The sequence below is a fragment of the Phaethon aethereus genome (genome assembly GCF_964289735.1).
Source record: "Phaethon aethereus genome assembly, chromosome: 3".
Classification (NCBI taxonomy): domain Eukaryota; kingdom Metazoa; phylum Chordata; class Aves; order Phaethontiformes; family Phaethontidae; genus Phaethon; species Phaethon aethereus.
This window is the reverse complement of record NC_138576.1, coordinates 26,697,070-26,723,567: the sequence shown is the minus strand read 5'-3', so window position 1 is coordinate 26,723,567 and position 26,498 is coordinate 26,697,070. Positions and strand designations below refer to the sequence as shown.

The 26,498-nt window shown below is 42.4% G+C and overlaps 1 protein-coding gene across 1 annotated transcript in view; it reads right to left on the bottom strand.

The window, feature by feature from the left end:
- Positions 1 to 20,295, bottom strand: part of MCPH1 (microcephalin 1) — a gene marked incomplete at its 3' end in the record, with an annotated part of 133,198 nt that extends 112,903 nt beyond the window's left edge. The window contains exons 1-6 of the mRNA XM_081998087.1: positions 20,209 to 20,295; positions 15,861 to 15,979; positions 7,493 to 7,577; positions 4,999 to 5,119; positions 4,570 to 4,710; positions 3,310 to 3,405 (exon numbers count right to left, since the gene is read on the bottom strand). Coding sequence (XP_081854213.1) covers positions 3,310 to 3,405; positions 4,570 to 4,710; positions 4,999 to 5,119; positions 7,493 to 7,577; positions 15,861 to 15,979; positions 20,209 to 20,220 — 574 coding nt within the window. The 5' untranslated portion in view covers positions 20,221 to 20,295. The remainder of the gene's footprint in view (positions 1 to 3,309; positions 3,406 to 4,569; positions 4,711 to 4,998; positions 5,120 to 7,492; positions 7,578 to 15,860; positions 15,980 to 20,208) is intronic.
- Between the last annotated feature and the right edge of the window lie 6,203 nt (positions 20,296 to 26,498).

Sequence of the window (26,498 nt, the reverse complement as noted above, 5' to 3'; positions counted from 1 at the left end):
TGGAAGAAAGGAGTTTACAGTAGGTGGAAAAAGGGACTGGTCACTTGAGAGGACTATAGGAATGTTGTCGGGATATGCAGGGATGTAACAAGGAAGGCCAAGGCCCTCTTGGAACTAAATCTGGCAAAGTAAAAGAGAACAAGAAGGGCTTCTTCAAGCATATCAGTGGCAAAAGGAAGACTAGGGAAAATGTGGGACCTTTGGTGAATGAAGTGGGAGCCCTGGTGACAGAGGAGGCAGAGAAGGCGGAGTTACTGAATGCCTTTTTCACTTCAGTCTTTACTGATAAGACCCAGACCCTGGAGGTAAGCGAAAAAGCCTGGAGGGAGGAAGACTCTCCACTGGTTGATGAGGTTTGGGTTAGAGATCATTTGGATGAACTGAACACTCACAAATCCAGGGGCCCTGATGGGGTGGACTCGCGAGTGCTGAGGGAGCTGGCTGATGTTGTTGCAACACCTCTCTCCATCATTTTTGAAAAATCATGGGGAACGGGAGAGGTGCCTGAGGACTGGAGCAAAGCCAGAGTCACCCCAGTCTTCAAAAAGGGCAAGAAGGAAGAACTGGGAAATTATAGACTGGTCAGCCTCACCTCCATCCCTGGGAAGGTGATGGAACAGCTCCTTCTGGAGGCCATCTCTAGGCACATGGATGAAAAAGTTATCAGGAGTAGTCAGCATGGATTCACCAAGGGGAGATAGTGCTTGATCAACCTGAGAGCCTTCTATGATGGAGTGACTAGCTGGGTAGATGAAGGGAGAGCAGTGGATGTGGTTTACCTTGACTTCAGTAAGGCTTTTGACACTGTCTCCCATAACATCCTCATAGTGAAGCTCAGGAAGTATGAGTTGGACACGTGGACTGTGACCAGCAGGATGAGAGAGGTTATCCTCCCCCTCTCCTCTGCGCTGGTGAGGCCTCATCTGGAGTGGTGTGTCCAGTTCAAGAGAGACAGGGAACTTCTGGAGAGAGTCCAATGGAGGGCTATGAGGATGATTAAGGGACTGGAATATCTCTCGTATGAGGAAAGGCTGAGAGACCTGGGGCTGTTTAGTCTGGAGAAGAGAAGGCTGAGAGGGGACCTTATTAGTGTCTATAAATATCTGAAGGGTGGCTGTCAGGAGGATGGAGCCAGTCTCTTTCCAGTAGTGCCCAGTGACAGGACGAGGGGCAATGGGCACAAACTGTGGCACAGGAAGTTCCACCTCAACATGAGGAAAAACTTCTTTACTGTGAGGGTGATGGAGCACTGGAACAGGCTGCCCAGAGAGGTTGTGGATTCCTTCTCTGGAGACCTTCAAAACCCGACCGGACACATTCCTGTGCGACCTGCCCTAGGTGATCCTGCTTTGGCAGGGAGGTTGGACCAGATGATCTTCAGAGGTCCCTCCCAACCCCTACCATTCTGTGATGCTGTGATTCTGTGATTCTGTGAAGTCCTGTTCTGCTTTCTTGAAACAAAGCAGCAGAGAAACTCCCTTTCACTCTTGAATTTGTGGAGAAAACCAGCATGATTTTACACTGATAAAGCTACCTATATTAATACTGGAAACTCAATCACCATTTTTACTACCACAGCATTACCATCACCTTGTAGTTTTTGCAGTTAAGATGAAATTAAATACAACATCATAGTATCACACCACACACATCAACACAATGTATCAAAAATAATTAAAATGTGGAAAAACATATCATTTCTTGTAGCTATTCTTATGAAATAACTCTGGGGGAGGTGATATAAATAATCTATTCATAACTCTTCACAATAAATTTCTCTGAAACAGGCTAGTATCTTTGATTATTCAGAAAAAAATGTTTAAAATCCAGTTGTTCTACAATGTGATTATTGCAATAGATGCTTTTGTTTAAATTCACCTTAAGTGCAAAGTTTCAGCAATAGTCCTCTGTATAAGTGCTCCTGTAGGTTTTAGAAGTCTTGATGTTATTTGCTTATGAAATATAAGTAATATTTTTAAACATATGGTGTAGCTAGCTAAATTCAGAAAAATTAAATATATGGAGATGAAAATTTAACCATTATTAACCAACATGCTCTCATGTATCTCACAAGCACAAACAAAAGGGCCACCGTCACAGAGCATCAGATGGAAGCTACACTGAATATTGCCACAGGATGTAGAGGTCTATTCTTAATGTAAAATTACATTGCGCAATTGTAATGTTGGAGGGACATACTCAAGGTAAAGCTCTCAAATCACTATGTTTAAAATCATTAGCACACAACTAATTTATGAAAATAAAAAAGTTCGCTGGCACAGCTATGCTACTTCCAGTATTAAGCTATTACTTCCCCCTAAAATTGCATGAAGACATACCAAGCTGTCTCAGGCTGCAGGATCCTGCCCCTGTTCTTATGTAAGCCACCATGACAGAATTACTCTCTGATGTCAATAAAATACAACACTTGAAAACAGCATGAGATATAGCTTACTGTTGGGGTCGAATGGAGAGTAGACAGACCACTCAAGTGGCCCCATTATGAATTCTGAACACTGTCTTCTCCTTACTTTTCTAATGAGAGCAAACACCAGCATGTGACTTCAGCTTTTGCTCATGTGACTGACAGAAGATGTGAGGTATGAAGTACATATCCTTTGCATACATGATTAATGCTGTTAAAATGCCCACTGATGTAGCTCAGCAGCCTTCACAATAATCTTCTCCCTTACATCCTGCTACTATGCCAAAATACAGGAAAATCCCCCCTAAATTTATGAGAATAAGAACCTTGATAACAAACAACTTGAATTAATCTGCAATCATAAAACATTTTAAAAGCCAATTTATTTTTACTCTTTTTATTTCTTTGATCACGGTACTTAAGTTGGAGAACACATTCAAGCTCTTTGATTGAAAGTTTGGAAGACATTTCAGTTCCCTAAGGCCTCTCTCATTCAGTTCTCTTTTTTGCTTCCCACATCACACTGTTTAGTATGCATTCTGTATTCTACACAAGATCACTGTAAGAGCAGAGAAGACTGACACCATGCCAGGACAAGAAGCCATTAGTGGGGAATGGTGTGAGGAAAGAGCACAAGGTGAAGCAAGCAACACAGCAGTAAGGCAGATCATTTACCCGATGTGACTCCTCATGCTCCATTTTCCTTGAGTTCTTACTTCTACATACTTTGCCAGTTAAGAAAAACTGAAATAATTCAGCTTTAAATATAAATGATAGAGCAAATATATACCGTTCCCATTTCAGTATAACATATTTTCCAAAATAAGATATACAGGCCATGAATTATTTTTATTTTCTGTAATATATAAAGTTGTGTTAGTTACCTGGTAACAATGCATCTTCTGAATTAGCTAAGACACAAGTAGACAGCGGGCAGTCTCCTGGTGAACCACTTGGAGGTATTTGAGACATTTGTGAAGCTAGGAATTTGTAAATAATAAACTAGTTATCCCTATTTGCAACCATACAGATTTCCACACCATTTATTCTTATTTCAAAACAGCTCATTCATAATAGACAAGTCCTTGTTTTGCTGACTAACTATAACCACATAAATAATTATAGACTGCTCAATAGTATCTCAAATTTACATACTAACAAAAAAGCTATTAGATATTCTAAAATTTTAAGCAAATTTTTCTAGGTAACTCAAGCACCACATTTTTCTGAAACTAAAGAATGATGGGAAATCATTTAGAAAATATTATAGACATTTCTAAGCCAGTTGAGGCATTTGACTGAAGAATCTGTCAAATTGTGCAATTAGCAGCAAAGCCTTGATACAGCAGAAATGCTTTTCAAAACATTTGAAGGTATCATCTTAAAACTCAAAGAGTAAACAAATACAAGCCAGGCTAAAATAAATTAATTTTTCATCCATGTATCACTGGTTCTTTACTCTCCTCCCACAATTACTTTTTAAATTATAAACTGACAGCGCAGTTGACACAGAACTCTTAAAACTTGAAATACTACAGATTGACACCCCCCCCAAGATGTTCTACATTTCAACAGTTTTTATAATAACTTGCAAAACCTAATGACTTAGACCTCAATACTTTCACAATGAAGTAATGCAAACACTAAAAAATTTTTTGAAAACTGCAATCCAGATTTAATTCACCAGGATCTGCATTTTGAGGTCAACTAGGTTTATTCAATTAGGTCATTCAAACTAATTTATTTTTTAAAATCCTGTTATTTAGTACCTGGACAGATGTCTCATCCATTTTAGACTCCTCTTTAAACTGTTGGCCTGGGAGTAATAACATTACAATTTTTGTCAAGTACAGCATTCACATTAAAATTTAATAGGAAATAAGATTTAGAGTCTCGCTATAAAGTTTAACCGAGTTGTGATAATATCAATTTACAAGTTTAGAAAGTCTAGCTTAAACGTCAGTCCTCTTGAGCTGTCTAGTTACTAAGAAATTCCTTTTTGCAAACGTTGTCTTCCATGACTTCTTGTGCCCTTTGATAGAAAGAAACTAAAGGCCACAGCAAGACAAGTGCGCCAGAAATTCAGCGATAAAAATGGTAGCCATTTGTGCATGTTCATGGATAAGTAAAATGTAACCTCTTACCAGTAGGAGAAAGATTTTCTCTTTTTTCCTTCATTTCCTTTATTCTTCTTTCCATTGCACTGCACTGATCTTTTATTTTACTAACAGGGCTGTATACAAGTGAACCATTGTCTTCAAATAGTAAAACTGGTACATCAGTTTCTATACAAAGAAATTGCATTTGTACATTAGTATTTACATGCTATAACAGCTTCAGGTGAAGTGTCATTTTTTTCCCCAAAAAACACTTAAAAAAATTAGGTTCCTTATACCTAACATCACTACAGATGCCTTAATACCACAAACTTGCGAAGAACTCCGTAAAAAGTCAACTTTATTTCTGATAGTAAGATGCACAAAAGTAAAAAAAAATCGAAAAAACCAAAACCCATCAAATGCTTTAAAGAAATAACTTAAGATATTTGAATCTTAGTCCAAAGCTGTTCTTACCATCATCAATTGCTGTCTTTTGTACAGCCAATTCTTTAGCCATCTGGTCCAGTCTTCTCTGCAGCTTTCTATCATTTTCTGGAGTTTTTTCCACAAAGTCTTTTGGCTGCATACATTTGTGCTACAAGACACAAAAAACTATTAATTATATGGTATAAAACTGCCAGAAGTAACTACTCTTTCCTATTTGCCCACTTTATTACAGCATTTATTTTCAGTGTTTAACTCTATGCTACTTATTATCGTCTCTTTGAGAGTCACGGATAACTGTAGAAGTTAACGTTTTCCAAAGTGAACTTTAATATGAAATAAGAAAGAACCTAGCATATTATTTTAGATTAGATTTTAGTAAAAAGGAGACTAAGTCACCATCTTTTTTTTTTCGCTTGTAGAAAAACTAAGGCAAGGAGAATCTCCATCCCTTACTGGATATGGCGGGGAACACTGTCTCCAAGGACGAGGACAAGGTTGAGGTACTTAATGCTGCCTTTGCCTCAGTCTTTAATAGCCAGTCCAGGTATCCACAGGGTATTCATTCCCCTGAACTGGAAGATGGGGACGGAGAGCACAATAACCTGCCCATAATCCAGGAGGAAGCAGTTAAGGACATGTTAAGCCACCTGGACACCCACAAGTCTGTGGGGCCTGATGGGATCCACCCAAGAGTACTGAGAGAGCTGGCGGAGGAGCTTGCCAAGCCACTCTCCATCATTTATCAGCAGTCTTGGTTACAGGGGAGACCCCAGAAGACTGGAGGCTTGCCAATGTGACGCCCGTCTACAAGAAAGGCCGGAAGGAGGATCCTGGGAACTACAGGATTGTCAGCCTGACCTCCGTACCAGGGAAGATCACGGAGCGGTTAGTCTTGAGAGTGCTCACAGGACACGTGCAGGACAACAAAGGGATCAGGCCCAGCCAACATGGGTTCATGAAAGGCAGGTCCTGCTTGACCAACTTGATCTCCTTCTATGACCAGGTGACCCGCCTAGTGGATGAGGGAAAGACTGTGGACGTTGTCTACCTGCACTTTAGTAACGCCTTTGACAGTGTCCCCCACAGCATTATCCTGGAGAAACTGGCGGCTCGTGGCTTAGATAGGTTTACTCTTCACTGGGTGAGGAACTGGCTGGATGGCCGAGCCCAGAGAGTTGTGGTGAACGGCGTTAAATCCGGCTGGCGGTGTTCCCCAGGGCTTGGTTCTGGGACCGGTCTTGTTCAATATCTTTATTGATGATCTGGATGAAGGGATCGAGTGCTCCCTCAGTAAGTTTGCAGATGACACCAACCTGGGTGGGAGTGTTGATCTGCTGGAGGGTAGGAGGGCTCTGCAGAGGGATCTGGACAGGCTGGATCGATGGGCAGAGGCCAACTGTATGAGGTTTCATACGGCCAAGTGCCGGGTCCTGTACTTCGGTCACAACAACCCCATGCAACACTATGGGCTTGGGGAGGCGTGGCTGGAGAGCTGCCCGATGGAAAAGGACCTGGGGGTGCTGGTTGACAGCCGGCTGAACATGAGCCGGCAGTGTGCCCAGGTGGCCAAGGCGGCCAACAGTGTCCTGGCCTGTGTCAGAAATAGCGTGGCCACCAGGAGTAGGGAAGTGATTGTGCTCCTGTACTCGGCACTGGTGAGGCCGCACCTTGAATCCTGTGTTCAGTTTTGGGCCCCTCACTACAAGAAGGATGCTGAGGTGCTTAAGCGTGTCCAAAGAAGGGCAGCAATGCTGGTGAGGGGGCTGGAGCACAAGTCTTATGAGGAGCGGCTGAGGGAACTGGGGTTGCTTGGTCTGGAGAAGAGGAGGCTGAGGGGAGACCTTATCGCTCTCTACAACTACCTGAAAGGGGGTTGTGGCGACGAGGGTATTGGTCTCTTCTCCCAAGTAACTAGCAATAGGATGAGAGGAAATGGCCTCAAGTTGTGCCAGGGGAGGTTTAGATTGGATATGAGGAAAAATTTCTTCACCGAGAGGGTGGTCAAGCATTGGAACAGGCTGCTCAGGGAGGTGGTGGAGTCACCATCTCTGGAAGTGTTCAAAAAACGTGTGGATGTGGCGCTTCAGGACATGGTTTAGGGAACATGGTGGCGCTGGATTAATGGTTGGACTTGATGATTTTGAAGGTCCTTTCCAACCTTAGTGATTCTGTGATACTGTGATTCTGTGATCTTTTTAAATACCAGGATTTTAGGCTTTGTTGCAACTCAGTGAAACATAAGCCACATTACGGTCATGTTTTTTTGATTAGTTAATCAATATGTCATTTTAATTTAAAACTTAATTTCTTTATTCACCAATATAAAAACTCTACTTTTATTATCCTTTCTTCAGATAAGATGTCACATCATCACGGCCATAGCCTACCTTTAAAAACCTATTTAGATGGATAGGTAGAGTTTACAGAATGTTCTGAAAATGCCTGAGGTCAGGAAATCAAGTTCAAACTTTAAAGTTTACTACTCTAGGCCTATTTAAAAAAAAAAAAGTCACATACTCACTTTTTTCATCCGTAGCGGTAATCCTTCATTAGCATCTACCGCAGGAAATAAGGATTCATCAACATGTACTCCAGTTTCTCGACACCTGTATAATAAATTACGATGCCCTCTAAATTGCTGTTCTGAAATGCAAAGATTCACACTTATTTTCCACACATTAAAAAATCATTGTATTAAGTCCTTCTGGACAGATTCTCATGAACGTCAAATCTTGCCCTGACTTTTGTGAGGACTGTAGGTTTTCATTGTTCACTAGCTAATAAACTTAAAACCTTAACTTGGTCACTGTGATGACAGTAAACTCCCAAGTAGTCTACAGAATGTCATGGCAGGAGGAGAGGAGGGCAGGAAATTTTTCTATTTGGGCAAATGAGGAAGGAGGCTTCATCTGATCCTGGCTTTTACATCTTACCCATTAGTCTCAGTTTTCTGCTTTCTCTTTGTACATGCCATGCCAAAGCCAGCCCTTTACACAGAAGTAATCTGTATTTATGCAAACTTCTTTTTTAATTACAAAACCAAAAATCCAACTGATACCATACCCCTAGTTTTTCTTGTCTTTTCATATTCAAAGACTGATTTGAGAATAGTAGGATTAATGTTATCTTGGAATATGATAAAATCTACTGTATTTGTGAACACTATGGATGACATTGAGACAAAAACTTGGTTATTAATTAATAAGAAGAACATTAAGAACATTAAAGTTCTTTTGATAAAAATATGTAAATACAGTTTTATTCTAAAACAATGGATAATAAAACCGATTATGGGAAAGAGTATGGAACCTTAATAGACTACACTAGAATTCCCCCAGAAGTCATTCAAAATTGTGGTTCTAGTGACACCTAGTGATCTAACTGCTATAAAGTTTGTATCTGTAGAATTAAAATCTAATGCTTACTCAGTTTTGAATAAAGAAAAGCCAAACCACTACACGTATTTCTCAAACTAACTGAGTTTAGCGTTCTCTGGAGCATCAAATAGATGATATTCAACATGATGGACTTCAGTGGCTATTATTAAATTCTGTATAACAATCAGCATAGATGTAGACTACGTTAAAATTTACATTAATTCAGAGATTTAATTGATTCAGAGAAGCTAAAAGGAAGAAAATTTGACCATGAAATATCTTAAAAGAATTTTTTACTTTGCAGACAAATCTGAATGCAAATTTATTTGTGACATGAGTGAATTACTATACTAAGGTAGATAAGGTAGATTTTCCCAATTATGGATTTGATTTGGAAGTATTACATGTTCTTAATTTGGACACAGATTGTAGCAATTCTATCTTATGTAGGGTTCTTTTTGTTATTGGGTTTTGATTTTTTTCAGGTTGCTCATTGAGGTATTTGAGTTGAAGAAGCACTAAAAAAATTTTTTTCAGTGACCCCAAAGCTGTCACTCATTTTGCATTAAACTCACAATTTATTTACATGAATATTACAGCAAGTCCATGATTTTGTGCACTATTTTTAAAGTTAGACATATCTACCGTTCTTAGAAAATAAAAAAGTAAAACAAATTTTTTTACAATAAAAAATACATTTACTCTGCAGTTAGGAATTTTTTTGAATTTCAATTGTCATTTTATTTTAAAGAGCCTTCTTATCAATCAAATTATTTCCTATTAAACTGCAGAACTACATTCAATTTAGATTCACATAGATGCTCATACTATAAAGCAGAAGCTTCCAATACAAGTTTGAGGCAGATCATTGGAGAAAGCACTAGAAATCCAGTGGAGTTCAACAAGGCAATATTCACTAAATACTGCACAAAGCCTTGTATTGTAATGATTTGTGCTGGTTTTAATAGAGAAAAGTGATTATTATAGTATTTTTCAAATCATAGGGCATGTTCCTCTGAGAGGCTCAAGCACTGCTCGTGGGAAGGTAGCAGTAGTGTACACATGAAACAGCTTGGAAGTAGGGGTCCACTACCTGTTAAGTGAGAGAGTATTTGGCACAAAGCAGAAGAATCAGGAAATGCTGGAGTAACTGTTTATGATTTGCTTTATGATTTTATGATTGTTTATGATTTTGCTTATGATTTGCTTATCTGGTGTTTTCAGAGCTCAAACATCACAAAGTAGTGTCCAGATTAAGGCGAAACTCTATCCTTTATTGGATGCGGGGGGAAACGTAGTGACAAAGGATGAGGAAAAGGCTGAGGTACTTAATGCCGCTTTTGCCTCAGTCTTTAATAGTAAGACCAGTTGTTCACAGGGTGTGCAGCCCCCTGAGCTGGAAGACAGGGATGGGGAACAGAATGAAGCCCCCATAATCCAAGGGAAAATGCTTAGCGACCTGCTACACCACTTAGACACACACCAGTCCATGGGGCCAGCTGGGATCCACCCAAGGGTACTGAGGGAGCTGGCGGAAATGCTCGCCAAGCCACTTTCCATCATTTATCAGCAGTCCTGGCTAACTGGGGAAGTCCCAATTGACAGGAGGTTAGCAAATGTGACACCCATCTACAAGAAGGGTCAGAAGGATGATCTGGGAAACTACAGGCCTGTTACTCTGTCCTTGGTGGCAGGGAAGGTTATAGATCAGATCATCTTGAGCAGTACGTACATCACATGGCACGTACAGGACAACCAGGTGATCAGGCCCAGTCAGCATGGGTTTATAAAGACACGTCCTTCTATGACAAGGTCACTCACTCAGTGCATGAGGGAAAGGCTGTGGATGTTGTCTACCTAGACTTGTAAAGCCTTTGACAGCATATCCCACAGCATTCTCCTGGAGAAACTGGTGCTGGTGGCTTGGACAGGTGTGCTTTTCTCTGGGTTAAAAACTGGCTGGATGGCTGGGCTCAAAAGAGTTGTGGCAAATGGAGTTAAATCCAGTTGGCAGGCAGTCACAAGTGTCTCAGCATTGGTGCCAGTTCTGTTTAATATCTTTATCAATGATCTGGATGAGTGGATCAAGTGCATCCTCAGCAAGTTTGCAGATGACAGCAAGTTGGGTGCAATGTTCATCTGTTTGAGGATAGGAAGGCTCTACAGGGGGATCTGGACAGGCTGGATCAATGGGCCGAGGCCACCTGTATGAGGTTTAACAAGGTTAAGTGCTGGGTCCTGCACTTGAGGGACAACCTCATGCAACGCTGCAGGCTTGAGGAAGAGTGGCTGGAAAGCTGCCTGGCAGAAAAGGATCTGGGGGTGTTCATCGACAGCTGGCTGAACGTGAGCCAGCAGGGTGCCCAGGTGGCCAAGAAGGCCAACAGCATCCTGGTTTGTATCAGCAATAGCGTGGCCAGCAGGAGTAGGGAAGTGATTGTACACCTGTACTTGGCACTGGTGGGGCCGCACCTCAAATACTGTATGCAGTTTTGGGCCCCTCACTACAAGAAAGACATTGAGATGCTGGAGCGCGTCCAAAGAAGGGCAATGAAACTGGTGAGGGGTCTAGAGAACAAGTCTCTGAATGAGGAGCAGCTGAGGGAACTGGGGTTGCTTGGTCTGAAGAAAAGGAGGCTGAGGGGAGACTTTATTGCTCTCTATAACTACCTCAAAGGAGGCTGTAGTGAGGTAGGTGTCGGTCTCTTCTTCCAATTAACAAGCGATAGTCCAAGAGGAAACAGCCTCAAATTGCACCAGGGGAGTTTTAGATTGGATGTTAGGAAAAATTTCTCCATTGAAAGGGTTGTCAAGCACTGGAACGGGCTGCCCCAGAAAGTGGCTGAGTCCCCATCCCTGGAGGTATTTAAAAGACATGTAGATGTGGCACTTAGGGACATGGTTTAGTGGTAGACTTGGCAGTGCTAGGTTTGACTTGATGATCTTAAAGGTCTTTTCCAACCTAAACTATTCTGTGATTTCATAACTTTCATATATTCCAGCATCTTGTTTCCAATATCAAAATTCCCAAGAACATGTGAAAACATGAAAACACAGGCAAACTTTCCCAGTTTACTTTGCCATGCTCCACAGATGTCTGGTTTAGGGATGGTCAGATGTAATACTGTATTTGGTTTTTGGTAAAACTAAACATTCAATTGCATCAGCAATTTTTAAACTCATGTAAATCTTTGCTGACTATGGTTCTGCAACAAAGAGTTCCCTAACTATGTTTTTCCTAAAAAACATCATTTACTGTTTTCTCTCAATCTGCCTTCAGATTCATGTGATGCTTTCCAATTCTTCTACTGGAAAGGAAAACATACATTCGTTCCCTATTCAGCCTACCCATGTGAACCTTTGTGTTCAGAAGAGTATCTCGCCCTCCACTCCCACTTCTTTCCCAGGCTGAAGAATTCTTGTCTCTTCAATCACATCTTGTGAGAAAACTATTTTATAGCTTCAGTCATGCTTGTTGCCATCTTGTCAGAACTTTCCATGATAAAATGCTGTCATACCATCACATGAGGTTTTATGTTCTATTTAACATGAATTTTGACTACTGCTTAGGTAGTAATGCCATGAAAACACTTACTGTAAGTCCCAAAACCTTAATTTTCTGCTCACACAATGTGATGACCATCTTCCTTCTCATATACTTAAGAGGACTTATGCTTTAGTCTCCTTGACACCAGCAAGAATATTATTCCCTTCACTGTCTTAGCTTCTTAATAGAACTTTTTCCATTTTAAGTACACTCCATTTTGAAGTTGAGCACTGTCACAAAACTTCTTGGGTTTTGCTGTTCCAGTATGAACACTGGTTTTATACTGTGGTCATACTGACAACAAGGTTCTCTGAAATAATTTGTACAGCCATCCACAAGCCAATTAAGACCAAGTAATACCTAAAATATTTGTCTTCACACTGCATTCCAACAGGAGTCATCCAATCCCCAGTCTACACTAGAAAGTTGCCATTTACTACTACATTTCCTGAAATGACATTTCACAGCATTTCAGACCATTTTGAGAACGTTCCACTCTCTATTGAACAAAGCAGATGGTTGATCAAGCCATCTTTTTTTAGTAATGCTAAAACTTCAACTCATATGAACTCTGCATTATTTGCTTACACAGTTATAATTTTCAAACTAAGTTTCCATACATACAGGACCACTATTTTACTGGCACAGACTATCCAGTCCTTCCTGTTTACATTGTCCCAGGGTTCACAGATCACCTTCTGCCTGCCAAATTTCTCAGATATTCATATACTCGGCATATAATTTTAAGTCAGGCACCCCAGCTCCCTCATCTTATTACAAAAAATTTTAGCATGTATGCTAGCACAGACTCATTTTAATTTTGTATTGTCTGTCCCTCATTTGAATAACTCTATCAGTAGTAAGACTATTCATTACTATCTCTTATGTAAGCTTCTACTGCTCCTGACCTCTACTTTGCTCAAGGATATGATATTCCTATGAATTCTGCCTAGAGTATACAAAAATTTAAGTTGTATGTTCTTGTGTACCTTTTGGCATTAACTTTAAACTAAAAGGCAGAAGAAAAAGATTAAGAAAAGAAAAAGAAAAAAATTACAGAGAAGTTCAATCATAATTCACAGTTTGGGTGTTCAGTGTCATCCCCCACACAATAAAATACATCTCTCCATGGCAGATGATTTCCCCAGTTCCAATGAACCTCATCTTCTAAGCCATATAGCAAGACCCTGCCTTGTCCAGCACATACTAGGAACACTTCAAAAAATACCAGGAAGATGCTAGCTTTCTCTTTCCTATCAAACAGCTTAAGTTTTCCCTCCAGATCATTTCTCCTGTTTTTTCTTTTGTTGCTGGTATCCAGCAACAAAAAAGTTTCCAGCTGAAGTTTCTTGAGGCTTTTACATCTGGATCTCAAAGCTCCATGCTGTCGTCTTGTTTTGGGTTTGTGTGGCAAGGTTTTGGTAGTGGTGGGGGGCTGCAGGGATGGCTTCTGTGAGAAGCTGATAGAAGCTTCCTCTGTGTTTGACAGAGCACATGCCAGCCAGCTCCAAGATGGACCTTGTGCTGACCAAGGCCAAGCCAATCAGTGATGGTGGTAGTGCCTCTGGGATAGCATAGTTAAGAAGGGGAAAAAAAGTGGCACGCAGCAATTGCAGACAGAGAGAGGGGTGAGAATATGGGAGGAACAGCTCTGCAGACACCAAGGTCAGTGAGGAAGGAGGGGGAGGAGGTGCTCCAGGCACCGGAGCAGAGATTCCCCTGCAGCCCCTGGTGAAGTCCATGGTGAGGCAGGCTGTCCCCCTGCAGCCCATGGAGTTCCACACTGGAGCAGATCTCCACCTGCAGACCGATGCCAGAGCAGGGGGATGCCTGAAGGCGTCTGTGACCCAGTAGGAGGCCCATATTGGACCAGGCTCCTGGCCGGACCTGTGGACCCGTGGAGAGAGGAGCCCACATTGGAGCAGGTTTGCTGGCAGGACTCGTGACCCTGTGGGAGACCCACACTGGAGCAGTCTGTTCCTGAAGGACGGCACCCTGTAGAAGGGACCCAGGCTGAAGCAGTTTGTGAAGAACTGCAGCCTGTGGGAAGGACTCGCTTTGGAAAAGTTCATGGAGAGCTTCCTCCCATGGCAGGGACCCCACGCTGGAGCAGAAAAGAGTGTGAGGAGTCCTCCCCCTGAGGAGGAAGAAGCGGCAGAAAAGAATGTGTGATGACATGACCACAACCCCCATTCCCCATCCCCCTGTGCCGCTGGAGAGGAGGAGGTACAGAAATCGGAAGCAAAGTTGAGCCCGGGAAGAAGGGAGGGGTGTGGGAAAGATGTTTTAAGATTTGGTCTTATTTCTCATTATCCTACTGTGATTTGATTGGCAATAAATTAAATTATTTTCCCCAAATCGAGTCTGTTTTGCCCATGACAGTAATTGCTGACTGATCTCTCTCTGTCCTTATCTCTACCCACAAGATTTGCATTACATTTTCTCTCTCCTATCCAGCAAAGGGGAATAATAGAGCGGCTTTGGTGGGCACCTGGCATCCAGCCAAGGTCAACCCACCACACCCCTATAGTATCACATATCTAGCTGTCTCCGTGTCTGAGCTTTCTACAGCATTCATGCACTCAATACCTTCCAGTATTGCAGACGAGACTCTTGGGGTGGAACTGCTATTAGAGACAGCATTTCTGTATGACACATCCGAGACTCTCCCCTGTAAGGCACATTCATTCTTCCATTGCAGATGCTACTCACCTGGATGTTTTTCTGGGATCCTTTTTACTACAGTACATCCAAGTCCTCAAATAGTTTATAGGTCCTGTGACTAAGGTTTCAAATTCCGTGCTTATACACTTAGTCAGCTGAAGAGCATATTTAATTTCATAACCAGATTCCTGCTGAAATGACCACCATTCTCATGCACTCAGATAGCAGGACAGAAAAAGATATATTCACATAAATAAAATTTTGCATCACACTCATTTTTGAGGTATTTCTTCCTTGGTGTTAAAGCTAGCTGGGTTGTGAAGCTCTAACTTCTATATCCGATATTCTTAAAAAAACAGAAAACTCTGGCTTCTGCAGAACTGCATGAATTTCTTTTTTGGCTAACTGTCTTGCATCGCAAGTTTTGCGGTTGTACTGGCCTACATTTAAGTGGCTGCAGAGCTCATTTTGCCCCCCTCCCCTTTTTTTTCTTTTTTACTTTTTCATTTAGCAGACTTCTGTCTCTCCATGTATATTGCAACTGGTATGGGACAAGGCCTCTTTACTTGACTTACATTCTAATTTTCATCATCACAGCAATTTATTGATTGGAGTGTTTGAGTATAACACATGCATATTCTTAAACACTGGAAGTGATTTTACACTTTATCTGAAATCTAAGTTAGGTCTCACAACCGCTTTGCAAACGCAGAGAAGCTATGGACTAGTAAATTCTCATGGACTGGCTGGCTGCACAGCTGAAATTTGATTTATTTGTTTATTTAAATTTAACTTTTTCCACATGGTAATTCAGAATCTTCAAGCAGTGCTGTTCTGAACCTGCCAAATGTCTTAAAAGCCAGACTACATATGGATTTTTTTCTTTCTTGCTGGGAGATACTCTGTCTCCAGGAGTTAAGTAGAGAAACAGTACAATGTCCCTGATGAAATGTGCTTTTTCATGTGCAAATTGAAGAATTTTATTCAACATAAATATCTGGTCTTCACTGCCCACGCATACTATCTGAGAGCAAAGGACTGGAACACTGAATGGTTAACAAATATACTACGGAACTACTTCAACACATTCATTTTTTAAGAGTTAACATTTTACCTTTTTGTGCAAGTAACTTGCTTAATAATAAGAATATGTCATAGGAAAATTATAATTTACTTACAGATTTATCACTATTTCAAGTACATGAAAAAAACAGGTACTGTACTTAAGTTTTTAAATAAAACAATGCTAGAATCCATTATCTCTGGAATGGGTCACATTCATTATATTCACAAGTACTCACTTCTCCACCCAGAGTACAGAAACTATTTTTACACCCATCTTCTGTGCTTTTCTCCATGTAGACAAACGTCCATCTTTGAAGACTACATGGGTCACATACTTGTTCAAAGATTTTGAAACCTGCAGAAATACACAGAGAGTTCATCTTTAAGTCTGATAATCAGAAAATGCTAATGAAACTAGCTAGCATAGTCTGTTTTTAATGTATAAACCATTAGCGTAAAAACTTACTCTAAACATTATGTCAAGGACTCTTTTGATCTTTCTCAACTTCGCAAGAAGCCTCAAGCAATCAAAACTCAAGGCTCATTAGTCAAGCCAAAGCAATGCATGCTAGAGGGCTAGAGTAGCCTTTTGTTTTCAAACTTCTTTTCTCTAGATTACCATTTTAATCTCCCTACTCCAGCTGTATCGCTAATCTTACAACATTTTTACTTATGTAGCCCAACATAATTTCTTATGCAAGAGCCAGTACAGAAAGTAGTTGCCACTATCCAAAGAAATGCCAAATTATTTTTTTTATTTATCAAAGATCTCACAGGCTTAAAGAGTACAGCTAACCTCATCCTTTAATTCTCATCAATAAGGATCACTTTTAGTTTTGAGGGAAGGCTGAAGATACTACAAACAGAAAAAATTACATGGGAACACTTTAAAAAGTAAGAAATACAGAAAACTTAAGTCAGTACAGCTAATATCATACCTGACATTTTCATTGTGTTGTACAACTGATCAAATCTTCAGTTACCAGCCTCTATTGACAACTAAGTAATAACCTTTCTAGTTCTAGATACTTCATTCTTCACAACCAAAGTTTCCTTTTGTGAAGATTAAACAACCTATGCATAAAACTATTTGATCAGTTGTTGTGATTGTTGACATGGTGATATCAGTACAATTCATATTTTACAGCAACATCCTCTCAGCACAGCCAAATAGAAATAGCTGGGTAGCTTTCTGCTGCACTCTCAATTGCATCACTATACTTAGCTTCCAACATGCTGGATCTTATTTAGCTTTAAGAGAACTACTCAGCTTTTCCAAAAATTTCTGGTGGCAAGCTGATTTACTGCTTCTTGGAAGACAAAAAAACCATGATAATTTAAATATACAGGACCAATGAATTCCTTCAGAATAAATTATGACTCCAGATACAGTTGCTTACTCACTTATGCTAGTATCCAGCTCACAGCCCATGTCCTAAGGAGACAGATGTGTCATACAGCTTTGCCTCCAAATTATGGAGGAGCACCACCTTATACTTCCCTCTCACCTCTCTTATCTCCTCTCTTACCCTGGACATCCTCTACTGCTCACCTGACCTTAGCTTGAGATGTCTGAATCAATGATCTAGTGAAGAACTAATTTACAATTTTCTTTCCTGACAGAGTGAGCCAAGTCAGTTTACTATCATGTGCTCAGCCCAATAAAAGGGAAGGAAGTGTCTGGAATAGTGAAGGGACAGAACCACCCATTTTCAGTCACAGGGATCTGCTAAATAGGCTCATCTGTATCATCTGCCTATAGCTTTTACCATATCCAGCTACTTTTTGATCAGCTTGAGGACTTTTGAAGTCGTATGCTTTGTCATATTTTCTATGAGAAAAACCAAACATCAGAGTTCCATAGATCTGAGAGGACAGCACAGAAGAACAAGAAACATTTCTTACTCAATTTACTGAGAGTTGTATTTGCTTTTATAATAAAAACTTATTCTACTCTTCTGTCATGCTATCTCAGATAAATTCATACAGAAAGAGAAGCTTTGGGGACATCAGCAAAACTTCCTAAATTACAGTAAGATTACAGAATCACAGAATCACTAGGTTGGAAAGGACCTTTAAGATCATCAAGTCCAACCATTAATCCAGCACCACCATGTCCCCTAAACCATGTCCTGAAGTGCCACATCCACACGTTTTTTGAACACCTCCAGAGATGGCGACTCCACCACCTCCCTGGGCAGCCTGTTCCAATGCCTGACCACCCTCTCAGTGAAGAAATTTTTCCTAATATCCAATCTAAACCTCCCCTGGCGCAACTTGAGGCCATTTCCTCTTGTCCTATCACTAGTTACTTGGGAGAAGAGACCAACACCCTCGTCGCCACAACCCCCTTTCAGGTAGCTGTCGAGAGCGATAAGGTCTCCTCTCAGCCTCTTCTTCTCCAGACTAAACAACCCCAGTTCCCTCAGACGCTCCTCAGAAGACTTGTGCTCCAGACCCCTCACCAGCTTCGTTGCCCTTCTCTGGACATGCTCCAGCACCTCAACATCCTTCTTGTAGTGAGGGGCCTAAAACTGAACACAGGATTCAAGGTGTGGCCTCACCAGTGCCGAGTACAGGGGCACAATCACTTCCCTACTCCTGCTGGCCACACTATTCCTGATACAGGCCAGGATGCTGTTGGCCTTCTTGGCCACCTGGGCACACTGCCGGCTCACGTTCAGCCGGCTGTCAACCAGCACCCCCAGGTCCCTTTCCACCGGGCTGCTCTCCAGCCACTCCTCCCCAAGCCTGTAGCACTGCATGGGGTTGTTGTGGCCAAAGTGCAGGACCCTGCACTTGGCCTTATTAAACCTCATACAGTTGGCCTCTGCCCATCGATCCAGCCTGTCCAGATCCCTCTGCAGAGCCCTCCTACCCTCCAGCAGATCAACATTCCCACTCAGCTTGGTGTCATCTGCAAACTTACTGAGGGATAAACCTACACATGCACAGTTAAAAAGCATGGAGAGTTCATGCAAATGTTATTTAGAGCACAATGTGGGCTGCAAAAATCTCCATTAACCGGTGATAATGTGCAAGAAGGGAAGATGCCAGTTTGACTTTGGTCTTTGATTGAAATTTTACAGCTGGCAATTAAACGTATTTTACACCTACAAGTCAACTACACTTGATATGGAAAAAATCACTGAGACATATACAAAGTCTCTTAGGTGTATTTTTGCTAGCACTTTCTGGAGTTGAACTGTATTTGTAAGAAAGTGAATGGAAGAATAAACTGTCATGGTACTTGGGTTAGAAAATATTGTAGTAACAACAGAGCAGCTGCCTAGAAGTTAACAAAACAACATAAGGTACATACTTGTAAGCCACAGGTTTTCAACACTTAGATTTGGTTTGCTCACAGTATGTGGCAAGCCCAATACGTCACAACAAATGCATGCTATCATATTAATATACAAATAGGTTTATAGATATAGGGAGGCTTTAAATGCATTTCCCCATCTGTCACTAACAAGCACATGCATCTATTCTCAGGTCTGTGATGGTGACTGACACACCTGAGGATGCCATCCAGAGGGACCTGGACAAGCTTGAGGAATGGGCCCATGTGAACCTCATGAAGTTCAACAAGGCCAAGTACAGGGTCCTGCACCTGGGTTGGGGCAAGCCCTGGTATCAGTACAGGCCAGGCAATGAAGGGGTTGAGAACAGCCCTGCCAAGAAGGATTTGGGGGTACTGGTGGATGAAAAACTGGACATGAGCCAGCAATGTGCACATGCAGCCCAGAAGGCCAACCATATCCTGAGCTGCATCCAAAGCAGCGTGGCCAGCAGGTCGAGGGAGGGGATTCTGCCCCTCTACTCTGCTCTGTCGAGACCCCACCTGGAGTCCTGCATCCAGCTCTGGAGCCCTCAGCACAGGGAAGACATGGAGCTGTTGGAGCGGGTCCAGAGGAGGACCAGCTACAGCAATTATCTGAGGGGCAGGCTGAGAGTTGGGATTGTTCAGCCTGGAGAAAAGAAGGCTTGCAACAGTGAATGCGAGAGGCTACTCAGGTTGCTTGAGCACCCAGAAGTAACAGTTGTCCCTGTTTGCTAAAAAACAGTATCTGTAGAGGATTTCCAGCTTAGAGACCTCCAAGCCTTGAAGAAGGCTCCAGGGAGACCTTATTGCAGCCTTTCAGTACTTAAAGGGGGCTTATAAGAAAGATGGGGACAGACTTTTTAGCAGGGCTTGTTGCGGTAGGGCAAGGGGTAATGGTTTTAAACTATAAGAGGGCAGATTTTGACTCGATATAAGGAAGAAATTTTTCACACCAAGGGTGGTGAAACAGTGGCCCATGTTGCCCAGAGAGGTGGTAGACACCCCATCCCTGGAAACATTCCAGGTCAGGTTGGACAGGGCTCTGAGCAACCTGATATAGTTGAAGACGTCCCTGCTCCTTGCAGAGGTGTTGGAGTAGATGACCTTAAAGGGTCCCTTCCAACGCAAAGATTCTATGATTATCTTCCTTCCTGCACTGTAAAAACTACTAAGAAATATACATGACAAACAGAATGTGCAAGCTGGTTTGTAATTAAGAGCTTTCCTATTTATTTATTTCAAAATAGTTTCCTTACTTTTGCTCCCATATCAAGAAGTTGGTGTTCAAAGGTTTTTGAGTAATTTTCTGTTCTGTTAGATGACCAAACTTCTACAAATGCAGATATACCTGGATGAGAAGAGAGAAAACAACAAACAGCTAATGAAGTATATACTGTGGTAGAACTGGTTAAACTGCCTTTCCAACAAAATTTTGCCTTTATACATATTGCATTCAATAGCAAGTACAGTTTTTAATAATGTATCAGATGTTAGCAGCAGAATATAATTTTAGAGTATTTTTGTCCCTTAAATTCGTTGTAATGGAACAAACTTAGAAGTTTGGCATTAGTTACACAACTTTTACTTGGTCTGTTCAAAGCACACTACCAGCTTAACAAGCAATGCAGCATCTTTACAGGACTGCTTACCTTTATCATTATTTAATCACTGCTAATCTTCAGGTTAATCAAAAATTTTAAGACAAGGTGATGTAACACGATTTAGAGAACATAACAAAATAAACATAATAGAATTATTCCTTCACCAAAACCCCAGAAAAAAATGCAGAAATATTACTTAACAATTTCCAATTGACTTAAAATTCCACCTTATTTATACTGAATCACCCCAAATTAAGTACATATAACAGGAGCTAATACAATTTCATGTCAGCTGCTTCATGTAACCTTAGGTATATCGCATATAAGTAGCTTCCTTTATCAACCAGATCAATAATCTCTTCAAGGAATGAAGTTGGTCTTGGTTACAAAGTTGCCCTGGTTTCATCTGAGGTAGAGTTAATTTTCTTCATAGAAGCTAGTGTGAGGCTATGTTTTGGATTTGGCATGAGAAAACGTTGATGATGTGGTCATGTTCCGAGTTGCTGCTAGGCAGTCAAGGACAGTCCAGCTTTTCATGCTGGCCTGCTAGAGGGCTGGAGGTACACAGGAAGCTGGGAGGGGACACAGCCAGGACAGCTGACCCAAACTGGCCAAAGGGATATTCCATACCATATGACATCATGCTCAGTATATAAAGCTGGGACGAAGAAGAAGGAAGATGGTGGAGGGATGTGCGCAGTTACAGCGTCTGTCTTCCTAGGTAACTGTTATGCGTGATGGAGCCCTGCTTTCCTGGAAATGGCTGAACGCCTGCCCGCCGATGGGAAGTGGTGAATGAATTCCTTGCTTGTTCTGCTTGTGTGCACAGCTTTTGCTTTACCTATTAAACTGTCTTTATCTCAACCCATGAGTTTTCTCACTTTTACTCTTCCAATTCTCTCCCCCATCCCACCGTGGGGGAGTGAGCAAGTGGCTGCGTGGGCCTTAGTTGCTGGCTGGGGTTAAACCACAACAAAGGTCTTTAAACAAACCAACCAACCCAGATGTATTGACACGGGGGGATAACTAAATGAAACTCATAACAATCCCTTCATTAATTTTACTTAGGACAGCTCACTAAAGTTACCTACAGCTCCATCAGCCATGCCAGTGTACAATTTTGAATGATGAATCAGGAAAGTTCCAGAAAACTGGAGGAATGCCAGAAACAACTTTACACAAACTACAGGCCAGACAACTCTCAGAATTCATAAATAAAATTGAAAGCATCAATTTAAAAGGGTCATCCTTGTCAAACATTACTTAAGTAGTTACTAAAGTCTTAGTTACGACATATGTCCCTCTGATGCATTAGTGTCATCTGTCTTTCTAAATGAAAACCAGAATAATGCTCCAACAGAAGTGCTTTTATAAAGATTAATATATTTTTATAATTGCTAGAAATACTTTTAACATTCAAGAGAAATATGGAACATAAAACACCTCCTTAGTCAAACCACAGGGAAAAATCTATTATCAGTATTATGACTTCGGATATACATGGGAACTTAAGACTTAAGTCCACTCCAATGTGCTTTTAATTGTGTCCATTCTACTGCTGGACAAGGGCAGCTTTTGCCAGATTCGCTTTTTTTCTTGATTGCTCTGTTGTGAAAAATACTGCACTTGCATTCGAAAAAACCAATACCCTTCCTCTTACAGTATTCTAGAACCTCCATAGTTACAATTCTCCTAGAAGGACAACTTAAAGCCTTTCAGTGAAGGTCAAACCAGGAACTTAGGGGAACATTACTTCAAAGCCGCATGCACCTGCGGTAGGATCAAAGGTCTATTTTACAATAATTAGCCAATTTTAGCTAATCAAATACACTCAACCAAAAGACAAGGCACTTTGTCTTTTCTGCTAAACCCAGGCCTTTCTTGTTTCTGCTCCCCTGGCTCTCGCCCCTTCTGGCTGCCGATATTGGGGGCTGGGGGTTTTTGTATGGAGGGGATATTTTTTGTTTTAAGAAACCTTGTTTTTTCTAGTGTGTCACCTTTGGATAGCGTTGCTCTAAAGCAACCTCTTTAATGTCAGATGGAAGTGATGGGCAAGCCCCTAAACTACACTAATTGTCTTGGGAGAGCTAATGACAGGTTGTGGATTATGGAGGAGCTCTGTGGGTGATAGATCTGTAGTGTGATAGGCCCGAAGCATGATAGGCAGATAATTGCGTTGTTCCCTTCCCTCCCTTCCTGATCTAGCTGAAATACCTTCTAACCACACTCTTAAAACAAGCCCCCCACTATGTTACAGTAAGGTGACCCTTTTGTGTCTGGTTTTTTTTTTGTTTTTTTTTTTTTTGAGTGGATGGAAAGGAAAACGAGGAAGGGTTTGGAGCTTTTTTGAACTAGAAGAGCTCTGAGTAGAGTTCGGTTCTTGTAAAGGGCAATTTACGCTACAAGATCTCAGAGAAGACAGTGACAGTGGGGAAAAATAAACATCAGAGGGGAACCTAGCGAGGCAGAAGATTTAGAAAGGTGAAGAAGAAACCTGACAGGATGAAGCCATGACTGATCCGGACAGGAAGAGCGAGGCAGACGCCGATGCGTGGCGACAGGGGCGGGTAGCGGCAGCGCGGCCAGTGCCGTACCAGGAGCTACCCCAAGGGGCAGTCGCTCCCTCCCCTGCCCGAGGGGCCCTCCGTGCTTCCAGCCCTGCCCGCCCCAGTGGCCGCGCACCCCCGCCCCGCCTCCGGCCGGGCACAATTCGCGTCCCGCCGGGACAGGCCGGGGGCAGCCCGACCGCCAGGCTCCGCCGCCGGTTTCGGAAGGATTCGCGATTTAGCCGCAGCAGCCCCCCACCGAAGCCCTTTCCGTGGGAGGGCTTCCTACCCGCGGGGGGAAGCCACGCTACGCGGCCGAGCTGAAGACCGCCCCACCTCGAAGGCTAGGTCCCATCCCGGACTCAGCGGCGGGCCGCCCCCGGACGAGGAAGGAGGCGACCGGCCACCACGATCCGGAGGCACCACAGCGGCCCCGGCCCCACCAGGCGAGGCCGCTCTCCGTCGGCAAGCGCCGGAGAAAGGGCCGCAAGGAGACGGGGTGGCAAGGGCAGCGCTTTAAAACGGACCCGCTCCAGCCCGGCGGCTCCCCTCAGCCGCGCCGGGAGAAGCATGGCCCAGCCCCCGGCCCTGCCCGCGCACAGCGGACGAGGCGGTACCTTTCAGGACGGGCTCCATTAGCAGCGCGGCGTAACACCGAGAGGCTCCGGTACCCGCCACCGTTCAAACCCGCCCCCACGCACGGCCGCCGGGCCTGCGCACTGCGTGCTGCGGCTGGCCCCCCCGCCGCGCCTGCGCCTTGCGGCCGGCCGCCGCCAAGGGAGGAGCGGGGACCGGTGGCGGTTCGGTGGCAGTTCAGCGGTCCTGGCGGGTGGGGGCCTGGCTGGAGGTGTGAGGAACAGCGTTCGAGCGTCGTCGGTGTCGTGGCTGCGGAAGTCAAGGATGCAAAGTAGTTCTGGCGCCCTGAAGGCCTTTTAGAAGAAATACGTGTGCGCTGTCCGGGCAGCTCCGGCCGAGCTTAGCGCCGGGGGACAGCTGAAGGCTGCTTTTCTGAAAACACTGTTTTGAAAAGCCAAACAATAAGTGAATGTTCTGCGTCTTGCGTTCACCATGAGGAGTCCTCAGGAGGCTTCTCTGAAGAATTTTGCTTTGTAGGAAGGTGCCTTAGAGAACCAGTGCCCTCTGAACTCCCTGGTGCAGTGTCTGAAATGGAAAAAAAAGAACAGAGAAATCCAACAAAACAGGGATTAGCAATCAGGAACGGCCAGGCAGTGTTTACTGGAGCATCCAAAATTGCCTGAGGGCAACTGTACTATTAACTATAACAAGCTCACCCTTACGTGAAAGGGCTTTGGTGCTAGAAGGTTGGAGTGTAGTAAATGTGATATCAGCGGGAAATAAGAGAGAGAAAACCTGATGTCTTCCCCAGGAAAAACTGATAAAATTTATAATAAAATAATGAAATTAGTGAGTATAAGGAGATTTACAATAAGAAAGAAGGGAGCACATCTTTTTTTAAAGGAAAATGTTGCTGCATGGCTCTTACACAACTCGCACAGCTCAGAAGCACAGGCATTGCTGTATGGCTGTATAAATAAATAGGTGCTGTTCTGAAATCTTCAATGTGCAATCCTTGTTTCTTCGTCTGAAAAATAACGCAGCAGAAATGGAAAACAATAGAGATGCAAAACAAGGGTACTACATAATTTCTGTATGAGAAGTAGCTATTTAGACAAAGACTTGTCAACCTGGAAAAGGAATGGCGGAAGGCAGATGTGCTAGAGGTCTGTGAAATCATGAGTGCGTGGAGGTGAACGTGGAGCGGTGCGTTCCCAATGAGAACTACCGGGCACCAAATGAAACTAGCAGATGGAGTCTTCTCGGACGAGATGTTTCCACATTGCCCCTCATCAGGCTGTGGAAGTGTGTTCAGAGTGCTAGCAGACCATGTGGTTTCTAGAAACAAATTCAGCTAATTTGTGAAATCCATTTTAGGAGTATAAAAAATGTACAAAACCACTTTTACCACAGTAAAGCCCTGAATTGCAGATTGCTGGACTCAGAGAATGTATAGTGAACGCTTTGGGTTTTTCTTTGCTTTCGTTCTTTCTTCAGCCATCTCCCACTGGAGAGCCAGTGCTGACATAAAAAGGCTTTGGTGTGGTCTATTATGCCCATTCTTACTTTCATGGTCAAGCTCAAAACTTAAATCTTGACCCCTAGGAGTCTACCAAGCAGATGGCTATACCAATGCTATTTAAGATATCTTAATCTAGTATATAATATTTTAGCATCAATACGGTTTCTTTAATTTCCAGGGCATTAATATGACCCTAGATCTATGGCATGTGTTGAGCGCAAGCTCTTGGGTCCTCTATTTTCTGAACCTGTGACAGACTTCCTTTTGCCTATGTATTCACTATGCAAATAAAGTGACCAATCAATCCATGTATATACGTTTGTATGTATTTAGTTATCTTTTGTACTTCTGTCAGTGTGTTACACAGCTCTTTGCTCAGCAATAATGAAATATTTTTACAAAGGTTCTCATCCGTGGCTCAAGGAAAAGGGAGTCTAGTCTTAATGCTGTGTCTATGAACACTTGGTCTGAAGGCAATTCTAGAAGCGGAGGTAGGGGAGGTTTAAACGTATGGTGTCAGAGAGATTCAGTTCTCAACGCAGTTGGAGATAACCATCTGCTCAGTTAGAGCTGTGTCCTATATGGGGATATAGTAATGATAATGTTCAAGAGGCAGCATTTAATCTCTGAAACTCTGGCCCCATTGAAATCTATTGGGAGTCTTGTCACTGAATTAGTGCTTCCTTAAATTCAGAACTATTAAATTAGTGATAAGGGGTAGAATAAGTAGCCGTGAGCTTTCAAATGGAGTTTGGAAACACACATAATAAAACTGGGATGTTCAGGAGATTAGCAAGCAGATCTAATTCTGTTAAGCACGTGTAAATACATCAAATTCGGTTGAGCATCTGTAAATAACATTAGTTCACAATTGGACACACCCACACAATCTCTTTGGATTCGTATGGGATAGGAAACTGCCTAATGTGAGACAGCTGAGGTAGTAGCACCATAAGGAAATGGTGGTACTAGCTTCACCACATCCATGAAAACTACATGTTTTTGTGAATAGTTTCCAGCTGTGTCAGCAATATAATTCAACTCAATCCACATAACCAAAGCTGACACAAACAACAAGATCCTACAGCCAGTGGTTCTAATAAAAGTAAGATCTGGAGAGAGGGAAATTTCAGCATAATTAAAATCTATCAATCTGTACAAATGTGTCTAGGCATAATACTTAATCCAGAATACAAGACTGAAGGCCTTCAGTAGAAAACACACAGGCTGAGTTTGACCCTTTAACTGAGAAGTAGTAGCAGGTTTTATAGACTCTAAAGGGATATCTGCTGGAATATACA